Raw genomic sequence first — 18,994 nt, forward strand, 5'->3', positions numbered from 1 at the left:
GGATCAAACCTGCAACCTAGGTTTGTGACCTGACCTGGAATCAAATGCATTATCTTTTATGTTTGGGATAATGTTCCAACCAACTGAGCCATATCAACTAGGGCCCTTAATATTCTTTATTTTAATTAATCCATATATTGTACCAACCTCAAGAGGTAGATTTTTGTCATCATCACTATTTTACAAATGAAGAAGCAGATTTAGAAGAGTTATGTCTCTTGTCCAAGGCCCACAGTGAAAGATCTGGGATGCTGATGCCACAGAATCAGCATCATTACTCTACTGTGCTGTCTGCTGTTCTGTTTGACAGAACACACTGTCTACAGTTTGGGACCTTTGGCAGTGGTGCCCAGAGAAAGCAAAATGCACAGAGTGAGGATCCTGGAGAACTTTTCCTCATTCTTGCTCCACTTCCTTTGTTCAGTCCCATGAACAGTTTGGGTTTGCTAAAACTCTAAGATAAAAGACTAATTTCTTAATTTTTTTTTTGTTCTCTAGAATTCCCAAGACTAAGAACAATCAAGATGTACTTCTAATCAGCAAGCAAACATATCTGATTTGAGGGCATTGAGGGCTTCAGGGAGGGGTTTAAGGAATATGGTACAATCATCATAATATGGTACAATCATCGTAAGAGGTAAGAGTGCTCGGCCTTTCATTTGGCAGAATATGTGCCAAGACCTCTGGGCTGCAAGATTTAATGCAAATGACCACTTCAGGACCAAAAAAGGGGAGGGGAAGGCAGGGTTAAAGGATGGATGGATATGTGGGTAGAAGAAAATAAAAAATGTGAATTAATATACTACCTCTTCTATGCAATGTGCTTTATCTGGTTTCCTGGCTGTGTGTCCCCCTCAAATTTGTAAGTTGAAATCCTAATGTCCAATGTAATGGTACTAGGAGGTGGGGCCTTTGAGAGATGATTAGGTCATGAGAGAGAAGCCCTCATGAGTGGGATCTGTGCCCTTAAAGAGGACCCTTTCACCATGTGAGGATACGAGAAGCCTGCAACTCAGAAAGCCCTCAGTTAACCATGCTGGCACCCTGATCTTGGACTTCAGCCTCCAGAATTATGAGAAATAAATTTCTGTTGTTTATAAACACCCAATCTGTGGTATTTTGTTACAGCAGTCCAAATGGACTAACACACTGGCTTACAAGAAACATAAAAACTAGTCTACATTAATTAAATCTATAAAGTGCATACTAAGCTCTACTTTCCAGAGGAAGTCCCCATTTTAATAGTCCCTATTATGATTTTTCATTGGTTGACCCCCTATATTAGATCATAAACATTAAAGGCAATAGAATCAACTTGAATGAATGTGTGAGCTCTTTGAAGACAGGGTTTTTCACTCAATTTTGTATTCTTAGCACTAAGCAAAGGGTAGCCTTTGAGCAAACATGTGCAACCTATCACAGAAGAGCCAAACCCACCAAAAGCAGACCTGGGAGCACATCATAAGATTGAAACAACAGAGGCAGAGCTTGTCGGCGAGGATTGGGTCCAGGTGTACTCATAAACTGTCCCAGGAGGCTCACCCTCATCATTATCTTGGTATTTTAAAAAGCCTAGTTAGATGACCTTCTGCAAGTACATTGGGATCCTAAATGAGATCTCCCTCTGTGATCTCAGAAACCATCTGTCTTGGCTCCAGAGACACTATTTATAGCAGATAGGACTGATGTGGTGTCAAGACCAAGTCCCAGAGGCTTAATTCCTCTCAAGACAGCAAAAATATCTGTTGGACATACAACAAAGAGGGCACAGAAATCCTAATTGGGAGGGTTGGAGCAGATGTGTAAGAAGGGTCACCAGCATGCAAAAACGTGCTCTTTCTCAGCACTGGAGCTGAAGTAAGGATGCATCACATAATCAAATGTGCAAGGGCAAGTGCAAAGGTACTTTTGAGAGTGGATCTCAACATTGTCCACGATTTCCTTTCATAGGCTCTCATCTCGATTTGTTAATTTTCTGCTCTCCGGATGCCTCCCAGGACCCGATGGGATAGAGTGCACTGGAGGGTCAATTAGACTGCTTGTCCCAGGTCAAAATTTGGAGGGGGAAAAAGAAAGATCTTCATCATGACAAACAATGGTTTTATTTGTTAAAGCACCTTCCATCCCTGTGCTGTTCAGCCTCACCAAAATGACATGCCTATATATTATTGTGAGTCTAATTTACAGCTTTTGATGAGGTACCTGAGGTTAGGAAATAAAAGCTGTGTCCCATTTCTCATTTTTAAGTGGTGCTTATCCTTCCAAGGACAATGGGATTTACAACCTCAAAAGGCGGGACTATATATTATGAACCTCAAGATGCTCTTAAAGAAAACAACTGTTGGCTGCCTCATGATGGCAAGAGAAGCAGAGCATAGAGTTTAGCAAACAGCCTGACACCTCGGGTGCAGGAGGTGGCGTTGGGCAGTGGGAGCCCTCGGCAGGCCAGCAGCCAGCAGCACAAATGTAGGCAACATGAAAGGCCCAGGAGCAGAACAAAAGTAATACACACACACACACACACACACACATAACAGCTAACAAATTTGTTCAGCTAGGCCAGACATGCTGACTAAAGTCTTCTGATTTCCTAGGGGAAATCTAGTTCTGCCTTATTTTAAGCAGTATAAAGAGACTTATATTTGCAATAAATAAATAATCACAGGGTTCCTTTTTGATTATGAGTCACTACAGAATTTTCTTTGATTTATTTCAAATGTGGTTTTACTTATACAAACTTAATTATTTATCATTCAGGAACATCTCTTGAGGAAAATGAGAGGACAGGCCTTGGAAGGGAGACACACCCAATATTCAGGGTCAACCAGTAGTTTCTCAATACAACCCCAATGACCTCAGTAATAAGTATATATATAATTTTCTTCTGTTTGTAAAGTCCGATCCTCACCACAACCCAGTGTGTGAGGACTGTTAAGCTTACTTAGTACATGTGGAAACTGAGGCTTGGAGAAGGTACATATCATGTGCAATTGCTTATAATGTACTAAGCATCCGGCTTGGCACTATGCACTGGTCATCTTTTTGATCCTCCTAGCAACTCTATACGGTATTTCCATCCCCACTGATAGATCAGGAACTGCACTCAGAGAATAAGGAACCTGTCCCAGCTGGTAAATAATAGAGAGAAGAATATTACTGAGAGCTAACAGAGGAACAAGCAGTCAGTCAACCATCTGCTCAGAATCAGCAGAGAAAAGATCATGGAAGCTGGAGAAGCTGGGCAAGACATCCTCCAGAAGGTAAAGAACATTGAAGGGAGCAGGGGAGGAGGGAAGAGGGCAGGAAGGGAGCACTGTGGAGGGAGGGGTGCAGAGCCTGAGAGGCTGGGTTGCAAATGCAGGTTTGGGGCACCATGATCTGCTCCGGTGCTATGTTGATGGCGTGTTACTTCCTGCCCAGATTAGAAGCTGGCTAGAGGGCTGGCCAAGGTGTTTCTATGAACTGCTCAAAGACCAGATCACATATGATTAGGAGGCATTATTAAAAATACAATTAAAAAAGATTAAATCACTTAAAGGGAAACTGAAGGAAGAGTTTACCCCTTTCTTCAACATCAAAAACTGAACAGAGAGCATTGCAAGTCAGACATGAAAAGTTCTGCAGCCTTAAGAAGGCAAAGACCCATGAAAGGGCTGGGAGCTAAAACTGGCTGTGGAGCTGGTTAAATTCAGGTGAAAAAACATTAGTGTATGCAGGAAGCCACACATAGCAGCTCCTGCCTGCAGAGGGAAAGGGAGAACAACTCAGGAAATAAGTTATCCCAAACTCTGGAGAAAAGTTTTAATCAATCTTTCATCATTCTGAAGGAGATGAAATCTTTTACTAAATAAACACCAGCCTCTGAGCATTTATACTCAGGTGCTTCACTAGTAGTGTTGAGCAGAACATCAGGATTCTCCAGGTCAGGCCAGAGAGTCAGAGAGAGAAGGACCACGTCCAGAAAACATGTACAAGGCATCGAGACCCATGTTTCTGTAGCAAACGCTGTGTTTGAGTTGCCTAGTGATTAAGGGGCTAGTGTTTGTTACAGAAAAATAGAATAGGATCTCCCTACCCGTCAATAGTACTAACACAGAAATATTATATTCCTGCCAAAAATAGATCAAATCATTTTATTGATCATAATATACTTGTTTTATCTGTAAATCTGGAATAAATAATTTATTCCTTACTAAATAAAATAGACAAAAGAAATACCAAAATATTCATTTAAAAACATATTCATTAATTACAGTGATTTTCTCTAGGGAAAGGCCCTGGTTAGAGTTGGGGGTGGGGACAGAGGGCAAATCTAGGGCAAAGGGGTATACATTTTTCACTTTATATCCTTTGGTGTCAATTTAACTTTGTATATTATGCATACATTACTATTCAAATATGTATGCATTGATTAATCACATTTTGAGTAAATTAAAACCCATGAAGTTTTACATTTTAATGGCAATATTGATTAGTGACAATCAAAAGGTATTAAATAATCAAGGACCTATCATCCAAGCAAGGACTAATATTCTATACCAATTAAAAAAAACATTATGAGCAGATGGGACCATGGTCAGAATAAAGCAAAGCCTAACTTTCTGGGTTAGAATTGATATATACTTTTTAAAAAAGATTTTATTTATTTATTGTTAGAGAGAAGGGAAGGGAGGAGGAGAGGGAGAGAAATATCAGTGTGTGGTTGCCCCTCATATGCCCCCAACTGGGGACTCGGCCCACAACCCAGGCATGTGCCCTGACTGGGAATCAAACTGGTGACTCTTCGGTTCACAGGCCAACACTCAATCCACTGAGTCACACCACCCAGGGCAGAATTGATGTATACTTTTATCTAGCATTCCATTAAACAATAATGATGATGATGATGATAACAATAGTGCATACTTATATTTACATGTATATCCAGGCACCATCCTAAAAACTGTTATATTTCTAAATGCTGCTATGATGTTGTTGGTCTGATAAGCATTTATAAAAAATATTTAGCATTTTAGATGAAGAAAATCCTTGTGAATATTAAACACTGAGAAACATTTGAAAGCTGCTCAGAATATGGATATATATCCATCTACGATTATACTTTTTTCTGTACCATGAAAAAACCAACTCTGGCCATAAGGAGGCTCAAAACAAACTTTGTGACAGTGGATATATTTCATATCTAGAAACTTACCAAGGGTGTGTCTTTTCCTCCCACAATGCTGAGACCAAGCCCTGAACGTCCCTTGGAGATTTCTATAATCATTTCCTGGCCGGGGACAATGGGACATGTGGCAGGGTCCACTGACAGAGGAGCCTGGAAACCACCTGGAGAAGGATGGAACACGGAATGACTGGTGAGTAGGAGATGAAGCTCAGCTCGCACACTTGAAGAGCGCACTGTGTTCATGTGTTTACTATCATTTCACTCTTTTTCTGCCAAGCACCACGAAGGAAAAAGCTGGGTCACTACTGCACATTTACTCGGGAATGGAACATGATGTTCCTATGACAACTTTGAGATTAAAACAATAACTAACCCCACCTTCAAATCACCTATTTTAGTTAGAAATATTTTCAACCTTAAAATATACCATAGAATATAATGCAATTAGAAAAAAAGCCCTAAAACTTATCCTAATTGTATACATAGTAAAAAACAAACGGTATTATAAACATAACTCAAGAATTGCTGCCTTCATAAATGCAAAACTGTTAAAAGTATTATTGCTGTTTTATAAAGATTTACCTTTTTAAAACCATTGTTTTAGAAAAATTTAGAGGCTAAGAAAAATTTTTTAATAATACCCACTTATCTAGCATAAATTCTACATATAGGCATTCATCAGATGACTAAACCTAACCCGTTGAAAAAATCAAAACTGTCAATATACTATTTTCAAGAGAAACTTATACAAATAATAGTCTCCAGCGATGTCCCCCCTTTTTTTTTTTACAACAAAGATTAATCATTATGAGTATTGATTCTTACATGGCGATACCATTTAGTTAGTAAAGGGTTGATAATAGAGGGCCCCACCTGCTGGTCAGCCGCCGCTAATGCACTGAGGCCAAGTTGAGATCCACAAAGCTCACTAAACCTATTGAGAAGCAAGGGCCAGCCCACTAACTAGATACGGTCTGTGGGCCAAGAATGGTTTTTTGGGGGGTGGAAGGGGGCTGGGTGGAGTTGGGCAAAGAGGGGGAGAATGGGGACAACTGTAATAGTGTCAGTAATAAAAATAAAGCAAAAAAGCAAAAAAATCCTATGGTTGTTACATTTTCCGAGTATTGGAGAAACAAAAAGAAAAACAGTATTTCAATACATGTGAAAATTATACAAAATTCAAATTTCAACGTCCGAAAATAACACTGCATTGGAAATGGCCCCGCCCATTCCCTCACATCCGTTCACGGGCTGCTATCGCACAGCTACGGCAGGTCAGGTCGAGTAGCTGCAATGGAGACCATATGGCCCCGCAAGCCTTCAATATTTACTACCTATCTGGCTCTTTGCAGACAAAGTATGCCAATCCCCGTATAAAACGAAAGGAAATGGGCTCTTGGTGAGACTCTGGGGGTTCTGCTCCAACGAAGCAATAATCAAGGTCTTTGTGACAAAAGGGCACAGGTTTGGATTTGAGTTCCCAAGAAGGACACTAATAGGTGGGTGAAGCGAAGGCTCACTCCTCATCAGAAACATGCTGTAACTGGCATCTAATAGGCTGTTAGAGGAATTAAATGTGTGTGAGGTACCTTGCCCAGGTCTGGCATATTGTAGCATTCATATAGTTACTGTTCCTGACCACATGGAATTTATTAATGTAATGGTCTCTTGGTGAACAGTGGGAAATTGAGGGACACAACCCCATTTACAATAAAAATATGCTGTATTGGAAGTAGACTATTATAAACCTGATTTGTCTCTAGATGCTTTTGCAGGACACGTATTTCATACTTCATTTTCCGTTTACTAAAAATAAAAACAATGGACATCCATTTTATGGATAATTTAAAAAGTTTATACTTCTTTTTTAAATGACTAGTTTAGTCTCTTGAGCGAGAAGAGAGCAAAAACATAGTAAGAGATGCCAGAGATGGCACTTCCTTCCCCCTCTACTTTTGCTGCACCCCAGCCAGTCCTGACTCAGTCTTGGTATTTATTTCTCTCACAGAACCCAGCCCAGAGCCTCAAACCTACCAAGTCCCCAGTAAATGCTTGATAAGTAGATGACTGATTGAATAAATTTCCAGAGATTAAATTGTAGAAAGGGAAGGGTCATCAAGGAACACGTATAAAGGACCCAAGGACAATGACAATGGTGGGGAGGATTGAATGTGGGAGGTGGGGGTGGGTAGGGCAGGAGAGAGTAATGGGGGAAAAATGGGGACAACTGAAATTGAGCAACAATAAAAAATACAAAAAAAAAGAAAATTATAGGATGATTAATTTCCATTATCAAGGAATAAGTATGTGATATATATATGATCAAAATTCAATCAGTCTGCAAACTTCCAGTGAAAGGCTAGGCAGTGAATATTTTGGACTTTATAGGACCTATGGTCTCTGTTGGAGCCACTCAACTTTGTCCTTGCAGTGTGAAAGCAGCTAGAGATAATATGTAAACAAGTGAGTATTTCAATAAAACTTTTTTAAAAAGTTTTTAAAATTTATTTTTAGAGATGGGTGGAGGAAGAGAGGGAGAGAAGAAGCATTAACATGTGGTGGTCTCTCATACACCCCTGACTGGGAATCTGGCCCACAGCCTGCGCATGTGCCCTGACAGGGAATCGAACCAGCAATCCTTTGGTTCACAGCCTGGGACTCAATTCACTGAGCCATGATAGCCAGGTCTCAATAAAACTTCATTTATGGACACTGAAATTAGAATTTTACATAATTTTCATGAAATAATCTTTAGATTTTGTTCAACTGTTAAAAAATGTGAAAACCAGTTTTAGCTTGCAGTCCATATAAAACCAAGGGCGAGCCAGAGTTGACCCAGGGGTCATTAGCTGACCATATTCACCAGGTATTTCAGTAAAAATCCCATTCTTTAGAATACTGCCTGCCTGTTAAATTTTTTATGAGTTAATATTTATGAAAAATATGTAAAAGACAAATACTATAAGGTGTCAGGCCTGCTAAATTTATGCAGATTTATGCTCTGCCATTGGTGAGCCTGATGTAAATAGTCCTCTTTTTTCCCCTTTTACTGACTTTTATAGCATAAAAGCAAAATGCAAATACTCATTATTCATTTTGTCTCTTTCTTTTTTTCATTATTCATTTTGAAGTTCTATTTTTAACCACCAGTCATCATAATTCAAGCCAGGAATTCAAAGAGACAGAGTGAATACCAATTTCTTTAAGTACTGAGAATTAACAGTCTTCAAATAGCTTACATCAACACATGGAAGGCTAACAATTTGGCTCAATATGATTTTTAAGAGATATTACTCATGAAATAAACATTCTTTTGGAGAGATTAGAGAGTAATTTGTAAGCTTCAGATTCAAACAGCATTTACTAAGGGCCTTTTTTGTTTCAGTATTTTTATATTCAATAGGCAACAGGCAATGCCAATGATAGCGATAAGGAAAATAGTGTAGAAAGTAAAAATGACCTGGCTAATTCTCAAAGCTAAGGGAGTGGAGGAGGGGTACAAAGCCAAGCTTCTTGACTCTTAGTCCAGTGCTCTTTGTGGGACTTCCCGATCCCTTCCTTTTTTAAAGTATGATGAGTCAATTCAATTCTGCCCAAAGAAAGAACCATACCATAGCCTGTGGGGTCTGCATCTGTTGAATGGTATGATGGAGTTGGTGCTAAAGGTATCTCTTGTGAACTGAAGGAGACTTTCGTCGAATATTTTTGTTGTTTCATCTGGCTGACAGCCTACAAAAAGAAGGACAATTTGATAAATGTCAAAGAGGAGAAGGCTTTTAAAAAATGGGTGTATTGTTACCAAAACAATAATGTACTCCAATAGTATCTTTTGTGAATTTAGGGTAGGAGAGGGGGTAAGAGGGGGTTAGGATGACACCTGTCCCATTCCCCATGCTTCCCCATTGAACTTTACATCTAAAATGTGTTGGTGAAGAATGGATCAAGGAAGGTGGGAGGGTAAAAGGGGAAGATGCTCTATCATTGTGGTTTGTATATGAAGCTGGGGCTGGGAAGTAAAACCAAAATTTTTGCATTTTCTCCTCATTCTGATTAAATCAATGTGAAGTCCATAAATCTATGCTGTGCCCACTGAAAAATAATCTGTGCTGCAGATGTTCTGAGCATACACCACCACCCGTCTCTTGTGGACACATTCAAAATAGTCAGTGATGCATTAGGTAGGTTAATTGAGCAACAGGAGAGAAAGGAAGGGACAACAAACATCTACTGAAGGCCCACTAAATGCCAGGTACACCAATTATATTTAAGGCACCTAAAAGAACTGCATCATATTCACCTTTGGTCCCCAGTGCTTGGAACATAATAGGGCTTCCATAAATGTGTGACAAATGAATGAATGAATGTGCAAATAAATGCATGTAGAAGTGCAAAATTGAAGACATGGAAACTCAGAGCAGGAAATGAATGTGTAATTCAGTGAAGGTACAGAGACCTTTGCTAGGTGAACTTTAGAAAATTAACTCGTAATTCTGGATTATTGTTGATGACACCACCAATGAATATTAGTGTTAGAAAACTAAGAAAAACCAAAAGGACTCCATGCTTGCTTAACAGGCAGTTAAGAAATATAGGTAGTGACCTGACCTGCCTTCTGGATCTGTAGTTAGCCAGGGAACCCATCCCCAGATGGAAGATTCTGGTGGAGGCACTGAAGCACCATGCTGTCCCTGGAGTCTAGAAATAGGATCAAGGTAACTGCTCCAGAATAACAACACCTGAAGATTCTGTCAGTGGAAGGCGGTGCCTCAATACATGGCATTGTGCAGCATGTAACGACTAAAACGACACCATTCATTGTATATCTCTATTGTGCTTTCCAGTTTTCAAAATCATTTTATATCCATCAATTCACTTAATCATAAGAAAAAACCTCAAGAGCTAAATGATATTACTCTCTTTTCTAGGTAAAGAAACAAAGATTCAAATGTCAAGTGACATATCCAAAATCACACAGCTAATTAAAGAAGGAGGCAGGACTGAATGTTGGTAGTTGAAGAATCTACCAGTTTAAAGTGTTTATCAAACAGCTGCTCGGCAATAATTGAATAGATGTTCACTTTGTTTCCTGTAGTTTTTCTGTTGCCATCATTTAATAATACCTGTCTACTTATAAAGAGACTTATTCAAACACATATTTTCAGTACTTTTAAAAAGAGGAAAGTGGAAGAAAGACAAATAAGGGGTTGCTACCAGAACACTGAAAGACGGAACCACCTAGATGTTTGATAATGCTAAAAACCACCTTCCCCAACTCTAGATGTGTCCACGAAGAAAGTCCTGGCCAGTAGGGTGTAAGTAGACATGAACTACATAATTTTCAGATTGTTTTCTCAAGAAAGATCTCACCTTCCCCTTTTCTCTAGCTGGATAATGGAGGGAATGGTATTACCTGGAGTGGCCAACTTAAAACAAAAAAATCCCACGTGCGGAGGAGGACAGAGTAATCTGGTAAGAATGGCATAGCCATCATGTAAGAGGGGCTTGGGTCTGTGACACCATGGCAGCCTCCAACTGATCACATCCCGACTGTTAGCTAAAAGAGGAACTTCTTGCAGTGAAGGAGCCTAATCTTAACTGATACAGTACTTCTGTCCGACTTCAGTTTTGTATCATCTCAATGGAGGAACACTGATAACAAAGCTGATAACAAAGAGCTCTGGCAGCTTGCTACCAGAAAAACAATCATGTGAATTTTAAAACAGGAAAGCACAAGAGACAGCAATCAATACAGTATGGCTTCTATAAATAGCAGGGAATGTTTGTTTCTCACCTGTCTATCCCAGTTCTATTATCATTGCATTTCATTGTGCCTAACAGGTTTCCAATACATACGGGTAGACTTGAACTCAATTAAAAAAAAAACAAACAGGAAGTAGTCCACAGAAATCAAGGAAAACATCCAAGAAAGTATATTTAGAGGCAGTAGATGAACCATATGCTCTCATGACTCACCCACTGACACAAAACCAAAGTGCTAAGTATGAAAGGTAAAAAGATTGGATTTGCTGTTGAATGTCACTATATTCAAATATGAGTTGGAATGGACTTTATAAGTCATCCAACCTAAATACACCAGTGGTTTTCAACCCTGTCTTCATAATAGGAACTGTTAGAGAGATTCTACAATTTATGGATACTGGAACCCCCATCCTGGACCAAATAATTTGGCACATAGGAGTGTGGAGCCCAAGCAGAGTGTATATATATATATATATATTTTTTTTTTATTATTATTTTTTTTTAATTAAGTTGAGAGATCTATTTCTTGAAATCGAACCATGGACTCTTAACCCAGAATACATGGGTTTCTAGGAGATACACAGAGGAAATTCTGGAAACCATAAAATCTCTGTGATTGTATCAAAATCATGCTTATCAGTATTTTTCCAGGAAAGGGTCTGCACTTGATCAGGTAGGTCTTCACAATCCGGAAAAGAAGAAGATATGAATTGCTAAGTTTGCTGGTGGCCACAGGCAAGTCCCTTAACTCCCTACCCTAACACTTCCTCATCTGTAAACTGGTGGCAATACCTCTTTACTTCGCAGGGTTATTGTGAGGATTAAAGAGAAAACTATATAAATAAACCTAACACTGTGCCAGGAACAACTTGGGAATTCACTTAATAATAGCTATGAATGTTTTTATGTCCTTTGGTAACATGTTAATAAACGGTCAGCCAGCTTCTGATTGAAAACCTTCAGGGGTGGAAAATTCCATCTCCACAAGGAAGCTCGTTCTATCTTGGCACAGTCTGAATGTTTGGCAAGTTCTTTGTAACGAGCTGACACAGCCTCACTGCAGATGCCGCCCACTGATCTCTGGGTCGGTTCTCTTCTGCAGCCACAGAAAAAGCTTATGATCATTTTCCCAAAGGATAATGCATTAAAAGTGCTCATTTTTCAGCAGGAAAAAGAAAGTCCAGATGATGTTTATGATTTGCCCCAGCTCTAAAATGCTGGAGTATAAAATTTTAGAGATATTTGATCTATACCTTGAGGCAGGTGGCAGTCTAGAAAGTGTTATCACATAAATAGTATTTGCAAATATGTAAAGTAAAAAAATGTTATTTTAAACTTTAAAAAATAATTGCCTACAGGTTTTTAGTTGAACTGAATTTGGTTATTTTTAAGTTTCTTTCTACATCTATTTGTCTTTATTTAGGTTTTTAGCATATGATTGTGGAAGACTTTGTAAAGGCATTTTCTTTGGCAAGGTTTGAAATATCATATATTTTCTGTAAGCACTAGTAATCCAAAGTTCCCTAAACATAAAAATAATCAATATAGTAGTAATGTAAATTTTAGCAGCATGAAAGTATAAACTAGCAAATAGAAATGAGAATCAGGACTTAAAATACTCAACAGAAACAGAAGTATAAAAATTTGACAGAAGTTTATCATTTTTTAAGAGAAGTGAAACTCAAAATGTAAGGAACACTAAAGTTTATAAAACTACAAGCTCTCCCATTTAATATTTTTATTTATGACATTATATAAAATATTGTGCTCTCAGATTTAAGTGCCAATATGTTTTCATGCACGCTCCACTTTATTTATTCATTTTAATTTTTTATCCTCACCTGAGGACATGTTCATTGATTTTAGAGAGAGGGGTGTAAGGGGGAGAGAGAGAAGGAAAGAAATATTAACATGAGAGAAAAACATTGATTGGTTGCCTCTCACACGTGCCCCAACCGGAGACTGAACCCACAGTCTAGGCATGTGTCCTGACCAGGAATTGAACCCACGACCCTTCAGTCTATGGGATGATGCTCCAGCCAACTAACCCACACTGGCCAGGGCTATGCCTCACTTTTAAATGCCTGTTTAGTATGTTGGTACCAGGAGACTAACAGAGGAAATTTCTACACATCTTTCACAGAATGGGCGATGACACAGTTGTAGGTTGACTTCAGGTTACAAGACATACCATAGCCTCCTGCCAAGTAATAAAGGATCTGATTTTATTGCAATCACCTCCTTTTCTTCTGGAACCTGTCTATAATGCACACTGTCCCAGCAGAGCGGAACCTAGTGTAAGTTACGTACGTTGTCAGCTGAGCACTCCAGGGCCTTCTGCTGGTCTGCCACCACACCTTGACTAACCACATGGGAGATATCTTCCTGAAATGGGAAAGACACAGCCAGTTAGCAGCATTGTAGGACTCAAGTCCACTTTATAATTTCAGTAGTCAAGCATGATTTAAAAGGGCTTCGGTCTCCTACAAAAATGACCAACACACTGGGCATAAAAGTTCTATTCATCCACCTGGCTAACTCTCAGAAATGAGTGCAAGCTTGGCGGTTCCAAATGCTTTTTAAACCCTTTCAGATCTGTAAGGTGTTAAGTCTATTAGATGTCCTTGGTGGTTTGTTAGATCAATTCTTTTCTTCTCCTATCACACTAATAATCTCTATATTTGTATTTACACTCAATATTAAATCCTTTCAGGGTTCAAATCCTGGTATTAGAATCCTCCCTTAAGATATTCATTAGAGAGAAAAATAAATTCATTAAAGTCACTGGGAGATAAAAAGATACTATAAAAAGATACCTTAATCCTGAGCCCCATAGAGAAGCGCAGAGTCTAGACTTAGGAGAGAAGCAAACTACCAGAACATATGGGAAATGACCCTGGTTGTGTGGCTCAGTTGGCTGGGTGTTGTCCCTCAAATTAAAAGGTCACTGGTTGGTTCCTGGTCAGGGAACATGCCTGAATTGTGGGTTCTCTCTCACATTGGTGTTTCTGTCCCTCTCTCTCTCCCTCCCTTCCCCTCTCTCTAAAAACAAATATATACAACACCCCCCCCCCCAAAAAAAAACCCATATGGGAAACCAATGCATAACTAAAGGAAAATTAATGGAAATAAATGATGACAATGATAAATTGATCAGACTGCTTATGTCTGCCTCCCACCATATCCCATGCTTTTTTACAGGCAAATTTATGGGGGAAATTATCATATGATAGTTTATTAAGACATGAAGTCCTGCTCTTGGTTTGGGCAGTGCAGGGAACATGGAGAGAGACTGATTTGGGTAGGAGAGGGGATGGGTTTGTTCTGGCCCTTGGCAAATATCTAAGAGAAACCCAGGTGGCAGGTGTACACATAGATGGCAGGTAGGTGAGCTATCTGAAGATGAGAAGCACAACTTCTAGAGAGAAGTAATAGGGTTATCTGACCTCTCAGAGTCTGTTTCCTCATCTGTAAAATGGGAAAAAAAAATGGGATGCTGAAAAGATTAAATGCAGCAAAACATGAAAAATACTTAGCATGGTACCTGGAAAATAACAAATATTTAATAAAGATATTAATGATGATAATAAATGGAGTCATTCTCCAATAAACTCATGTTCATAACTCTACTATAAGGTTGGTAAAAACAGTTACTTGGACAGGACACCTCCTCCCTTGGGGGATGCTGGCATACTGACACCCTTTACCCCCACCCCACCCTCATCCTGGTTTCCTTTTGGGGAATATCAACATTCTCTTTAACAGGCTCCTGTAAGATTTGTAACACTATAGTAGATAACGATCAGATTATGCCCAGCCATTTCTCTTTACTAGACTAGGTGAGTATCTCATCCCATCTCATCGACTTCCTATTGGTTCACAACCTGAGAGATTTAACCCCTGGATGAAATATCCTGAGACTGAAGCCTAGGACCCCTGGATGCCTGTGACAATCCTTAGTTGTTGACCTGTGGCTTATTTTTTAGGACTAGAATTATGTCTCCATTAGATTCCTTCTTATTTCCCCCAAATAGGAGAAAGAGCCTAGAACTCTTCTCCCTTACTCCTGGCCCTTTTATTTTACTTTTTTTAGAATGTTTCTCCTAAACAGATTATATAACATAAAATGAAATTGAAAATCATCCCATAATCCTTCTCTGGACCCCTGGATGGTACCCTTCTGCAGCATGACCAGTTTATTTTATCACTATTTTTGCAATATTTATATAATATTTTTTAGTTTTTATCTCCCACATACTAGTATGATTGACTTTTACTTTGTTTGTCTAATCTGTTTCTTCAGCCTACAGCAGAATAGAATAGGAACTTCATAAAGGCCTCACGGGGAGTGAATCCAAGTTTGGTAAACTTAAATCCTAAGTGCACGTGAGTGGATGTCAGAGCCAGCTGTGAAAGGAAGGATGCACGGTGACCTCCACTGTAACGGATCACAGTGGAAAAGAGAGGAGGAAGACATGAGAAGGTTACTAAATGGTACTCACGGAAATTTTTATAATAAATGTTCTAAACTGCCTTATAAATGGAAATCATTGGTGTTATTCCTCCATTGTGGATCAAAAGACCTTCAGAAGACGAAAGTGCCTCTGTTTGAAAATGGTACTACGCTGCAGGTCTGCGAGTCTACCTTTGTTTATACCCAGGTTAACCAGCAGTGGGACAAAGGAGCTGACTTAAAGACTTAAGTCAGTTAAGACTTAGTCCCAGTTAAAGACTTAAAAATGCAATTTGCATATCACATAGAGATGCTACTAATTTGGTTCAATTTGCCCTTATCATTTGGCTTGTAAATAAAAGGAAAGGGTGTTGGAATAGTAGCCAAAGAAATCTGGGTTCAGATTGGTTCTACCACTTACTAGCAGTAGTTGTGCTTGGAAACCTTCATTTTTTGCAATGCTAGCTACCTGAGCAAGGGACTGTAAGCAAAGTCGAATTCAACATGTTTACTGCGCATTCACTCTGTGCCAGAGGTGAAAAAGGTGAACAGAGCCTAGCACTTAGGACATTTACATATCTACTGAGGCAGACATTTGAGAAAAAATCATGGACACTTTGAAGTACAACTGTGAAGCTGCGTAGCACAGAGCAGGTGTGTGAGAAGTATGAGTTTCCTTCCTTTGCTCTTGTCCTCAAAGGCATGGAAGAATGAGATGAGAAAATCGAAGGTCTGAAAATCACCTGATCCAACACACTGTCCTATTTCTTACACTGATTACCCTTAAACCTCTGGGCCGACAGATGGAGCTGGTCTGTGACAACGATGAGAATAATAATGGCAGCTGAGACACACTGAGCACTGACCATGCCAGCTCCTGAGCTCGGTATGTTGCACGTTTTAGATGCGGATGTCCAGCACAGACCTGTGTGTTAGGTGCTATTATTGTCCTCATTTTAGAGTTGATGTAACTGAAACACAGAAAGGCTAAAGTATTTGCCAAGCCATAGCTTAACACAGACACATCTTCCTCCAGCGCCCCTGCCCTAAACCAAGGGGAAAACCACACAGGAGAGGGAAAGTGCTGCTCACCTCCCCCTAAACACACACACAAGAGTGTCAGGACTCAGCCTCAACACAGTGGTTCCATTTTAGGGTCAACATTAGGTCAGAGCAAGTCATGCCTGCTTACTTGGAGCCTGCGCAGGAAAAACCTTCAGGGCGATAGCCACTGCACTGACCTCGGGCGAGTCACTTTTCTTTGTGTTTAAACATAAATTTAGAACTTGCTAATCTCCCAACTACTGCACCAAGGGAGCCCTTAGGGTTTTTAAAGCTGAGGTCCTAGGACACTCTAAGGTGTTCACTTTGTACAAGGGACCCCTAAATAAGAAGACTGAGGCAGCAGTGTGGAAAGATCATCCCATTTCATGAAAGAAACTGCTCGGCATGTTCTGTGGGCATTATGTTATAATCCTCAGCACAGCACTATGGGCTCCTGAAAGAAAATGTTCTGGGAGCCAGGCAAATTACTCTCATCAAGAGAAGCAGCTTCCAGTGGGTGGACATAAAAGGCTACACTGGGAATATTCTACATAATAGATAATAATGGGAGCAATATCCAGCTTACAATCACCAAAGCTCGTAGCTTCTGTCTCAAAGCTGGGTAATCAAAATGCCCTGTCTGTCTGGCCACAGTAATTGGTCCAAGGGTGGACAGCTGAACCACACAAGAACATCCTGTGGTTTTTCCAAAGTGGATCCTAGGGGAGTGAGTCAGCCGCTTTCTGGCAGACAGGGCTAGGAGCTTTTGGCAGCCACGCTCCCACCATGCTGAGGATGCAAATCTGCAGCAGAAGAGAGTCAAACACACATGCAGAGACGTCTCTGGCAGCACCAGGCCTCTGGTTCCAACTGTCCCAGAGGTTGTCAACCCTGCTCTTCCCGTAGTTATGTAAAAAGAACCTGTCACTATGAGTAAATTTCCTCATTTGTCTATAAGGTCAAGTTGTGAGGTTATTACTCGCAACCAAGAGACTCCTGGTTAAAATGAAGAGGATCCCAGAAAAGATTTATCAGGATAACAAACTCACAGAGGTCAGGCCTAAGGTAGCTAAATATAGAGGCATGAAGTGAACTGAGCATAAGACAACAAACTAGAGAGAGTGCTCAGCCTAAAAGTATTCAAATTCAACAATTGTGAAAACAGGCCTATCAGACAAACAAATACAAACGGTCAACTGTTGATTTTGGTCTTTGGACTTCTACTTTGTAGCCTCCGAATACACTAGAAAAAGACAGCCTTTGCCTGGGTCAGTCCACGCCTAATTTCTAAGCATTCACCTAACCACCTGGATTAGGTGCAAGTACACTAGTAAAAGTGCGCACTGCACCTTACCGTCCCCTTCAATAGTCATCATCAACACTAGGAATTACTTATCTAAAGTTGGATTTAAACCTGGCATGACCCTTATTACTTGAGTGTCTCTGTGCCTCAGTTTCCTTACCTATAAAGTAGGGTCAGCAACAGTCATCTAAAATATGAATTAATACATTAGAATGATGCTGTTTGCAGTAAGTGCTGTGAAAGCGTTAGGTGCAATTACTCTCGGCAGTTCTGCAGGCTCCCCCAAGGGAAGACCTGTGTGTCCTGTTCACTGGGATTTGACCAGTGGCCAGCACCACACCTGGGACATAACAGGCCTTCAATACAAACTTGCTCGATACCTGCTCCCTTTGAAAGACAAAACAATCACCGTAGCTTTTAGATTATAGGGTCTTAAAATTATGTCAGCAAATAAGGCTTTCTCAGGCAAGTGAAAACTTGACAGACTCAAAGAACAGTGCCTCAGCAGCCCTGGATTCCCAAGAAGCTTTGGGATTCCCAGGACAGGGCACTGGAGACTGACAGATAAACGAGTCTGAGTGCTGGGGTCTGAGCTGGCATGACATTTTCCTTCTCTGGGCCCTTGGTACAATTAATTATGGTTATAAGGTTACTTCCTCAATTTAGAAAAATCTGATAAGCAATAGCTTCCTCTTGGCAAGTTGAATTTTAAGTCGAGTAACAGGCCTCTAGAATGGATCAGTTCAAGTGGATGGGAGTGAAAGTAAGTTACTGAACATCAAAGGTGTGGATCTGTGTTAAAAATATGCATCTATATTTCTGCTGTGTTTGAATTCATGAGATTATTTCACCTGCTCTGTTTTCTCTCTCTGTTATCTTCATTTACAATGCAGAGGGGAGGAGAATGGAGGAAAAGCCAAAAGCTTTTCTCTGGTGACTCGTGAAGGAAGTAGACTTGACTGTAGATCTACTATCTTTTTTTATGACCAGGAAAGGGAAATTTATCATGTAGACAAATCTCAAGTGATTTTCAAAAATACAAGATATAAAGTACAATGAGCTGTGAAAAATATCACATATTTGAATGCACTTGAACTCTGCCACTGGCAATTTGCATACGGATGCAAATGGAAGGCCAATGCTGACTCAGACACATTCTCTCCTGCTCCTTACGGGAATTTCCTGAACTCTTGCTATAAATGCAGTTTTCATGCTGGATGCGAAACAGAGAATAAGATTCACGCAGTGACATTTGCTTCCAGAAATT

General features: G+C 39.9%; 1 protein-coding gene across 6 annotated transcripts in view; it reads right to left on the reverse strand.

Annotated features, from left to right (window-relative positions):
* PATJ (PATJ crumbs cell polarity complex component) overlaps nt 1-18,994 on the reverse strand; it is a 327,386-nt gene that overhangs the window by 61,721 nt on the left and 246,671 nt on the right. For all 6 annotated transcript variants that reach the window (XM_045835301.1, XM_045835303.1, XM_045835300.1 and 3 more), the window contains 3 exons: nt 13,238-13,312; nt 8,779-8,896; nt 5,195-5,328 (listed from right to left, as the gene is read on the reverse strand). In XM_045835301.1, coding sequence (XP_045691257.1) covers nt 5,195-5,328; nt 8,779-8,896; nt 13,238-13,312 — 327 coding nt within the window. The remainder of the gene's footprint in view (nt 1-5,194; nt 5,329-8,778; nt 8,897-13,237; nt 13,313-18,994) is intronic.

Source organism: Phyllostomus hastatus, unplaced genomic scaffold (genome assembly GCF_019186645.2).
Source record: "Phyllostomus hastatus isolate PE091 unplaced genomic scaffold, TTU_PhHast_1.1 phas_contig_209, whole genome shotgun sequence".
Taxonomy (NCBI): Eukaryota; Metazoa; Chordata; class Mammalia; order Chiroptera; family Phyllostomidae; genus Phyllostomus; species Phyllostomus hastatus.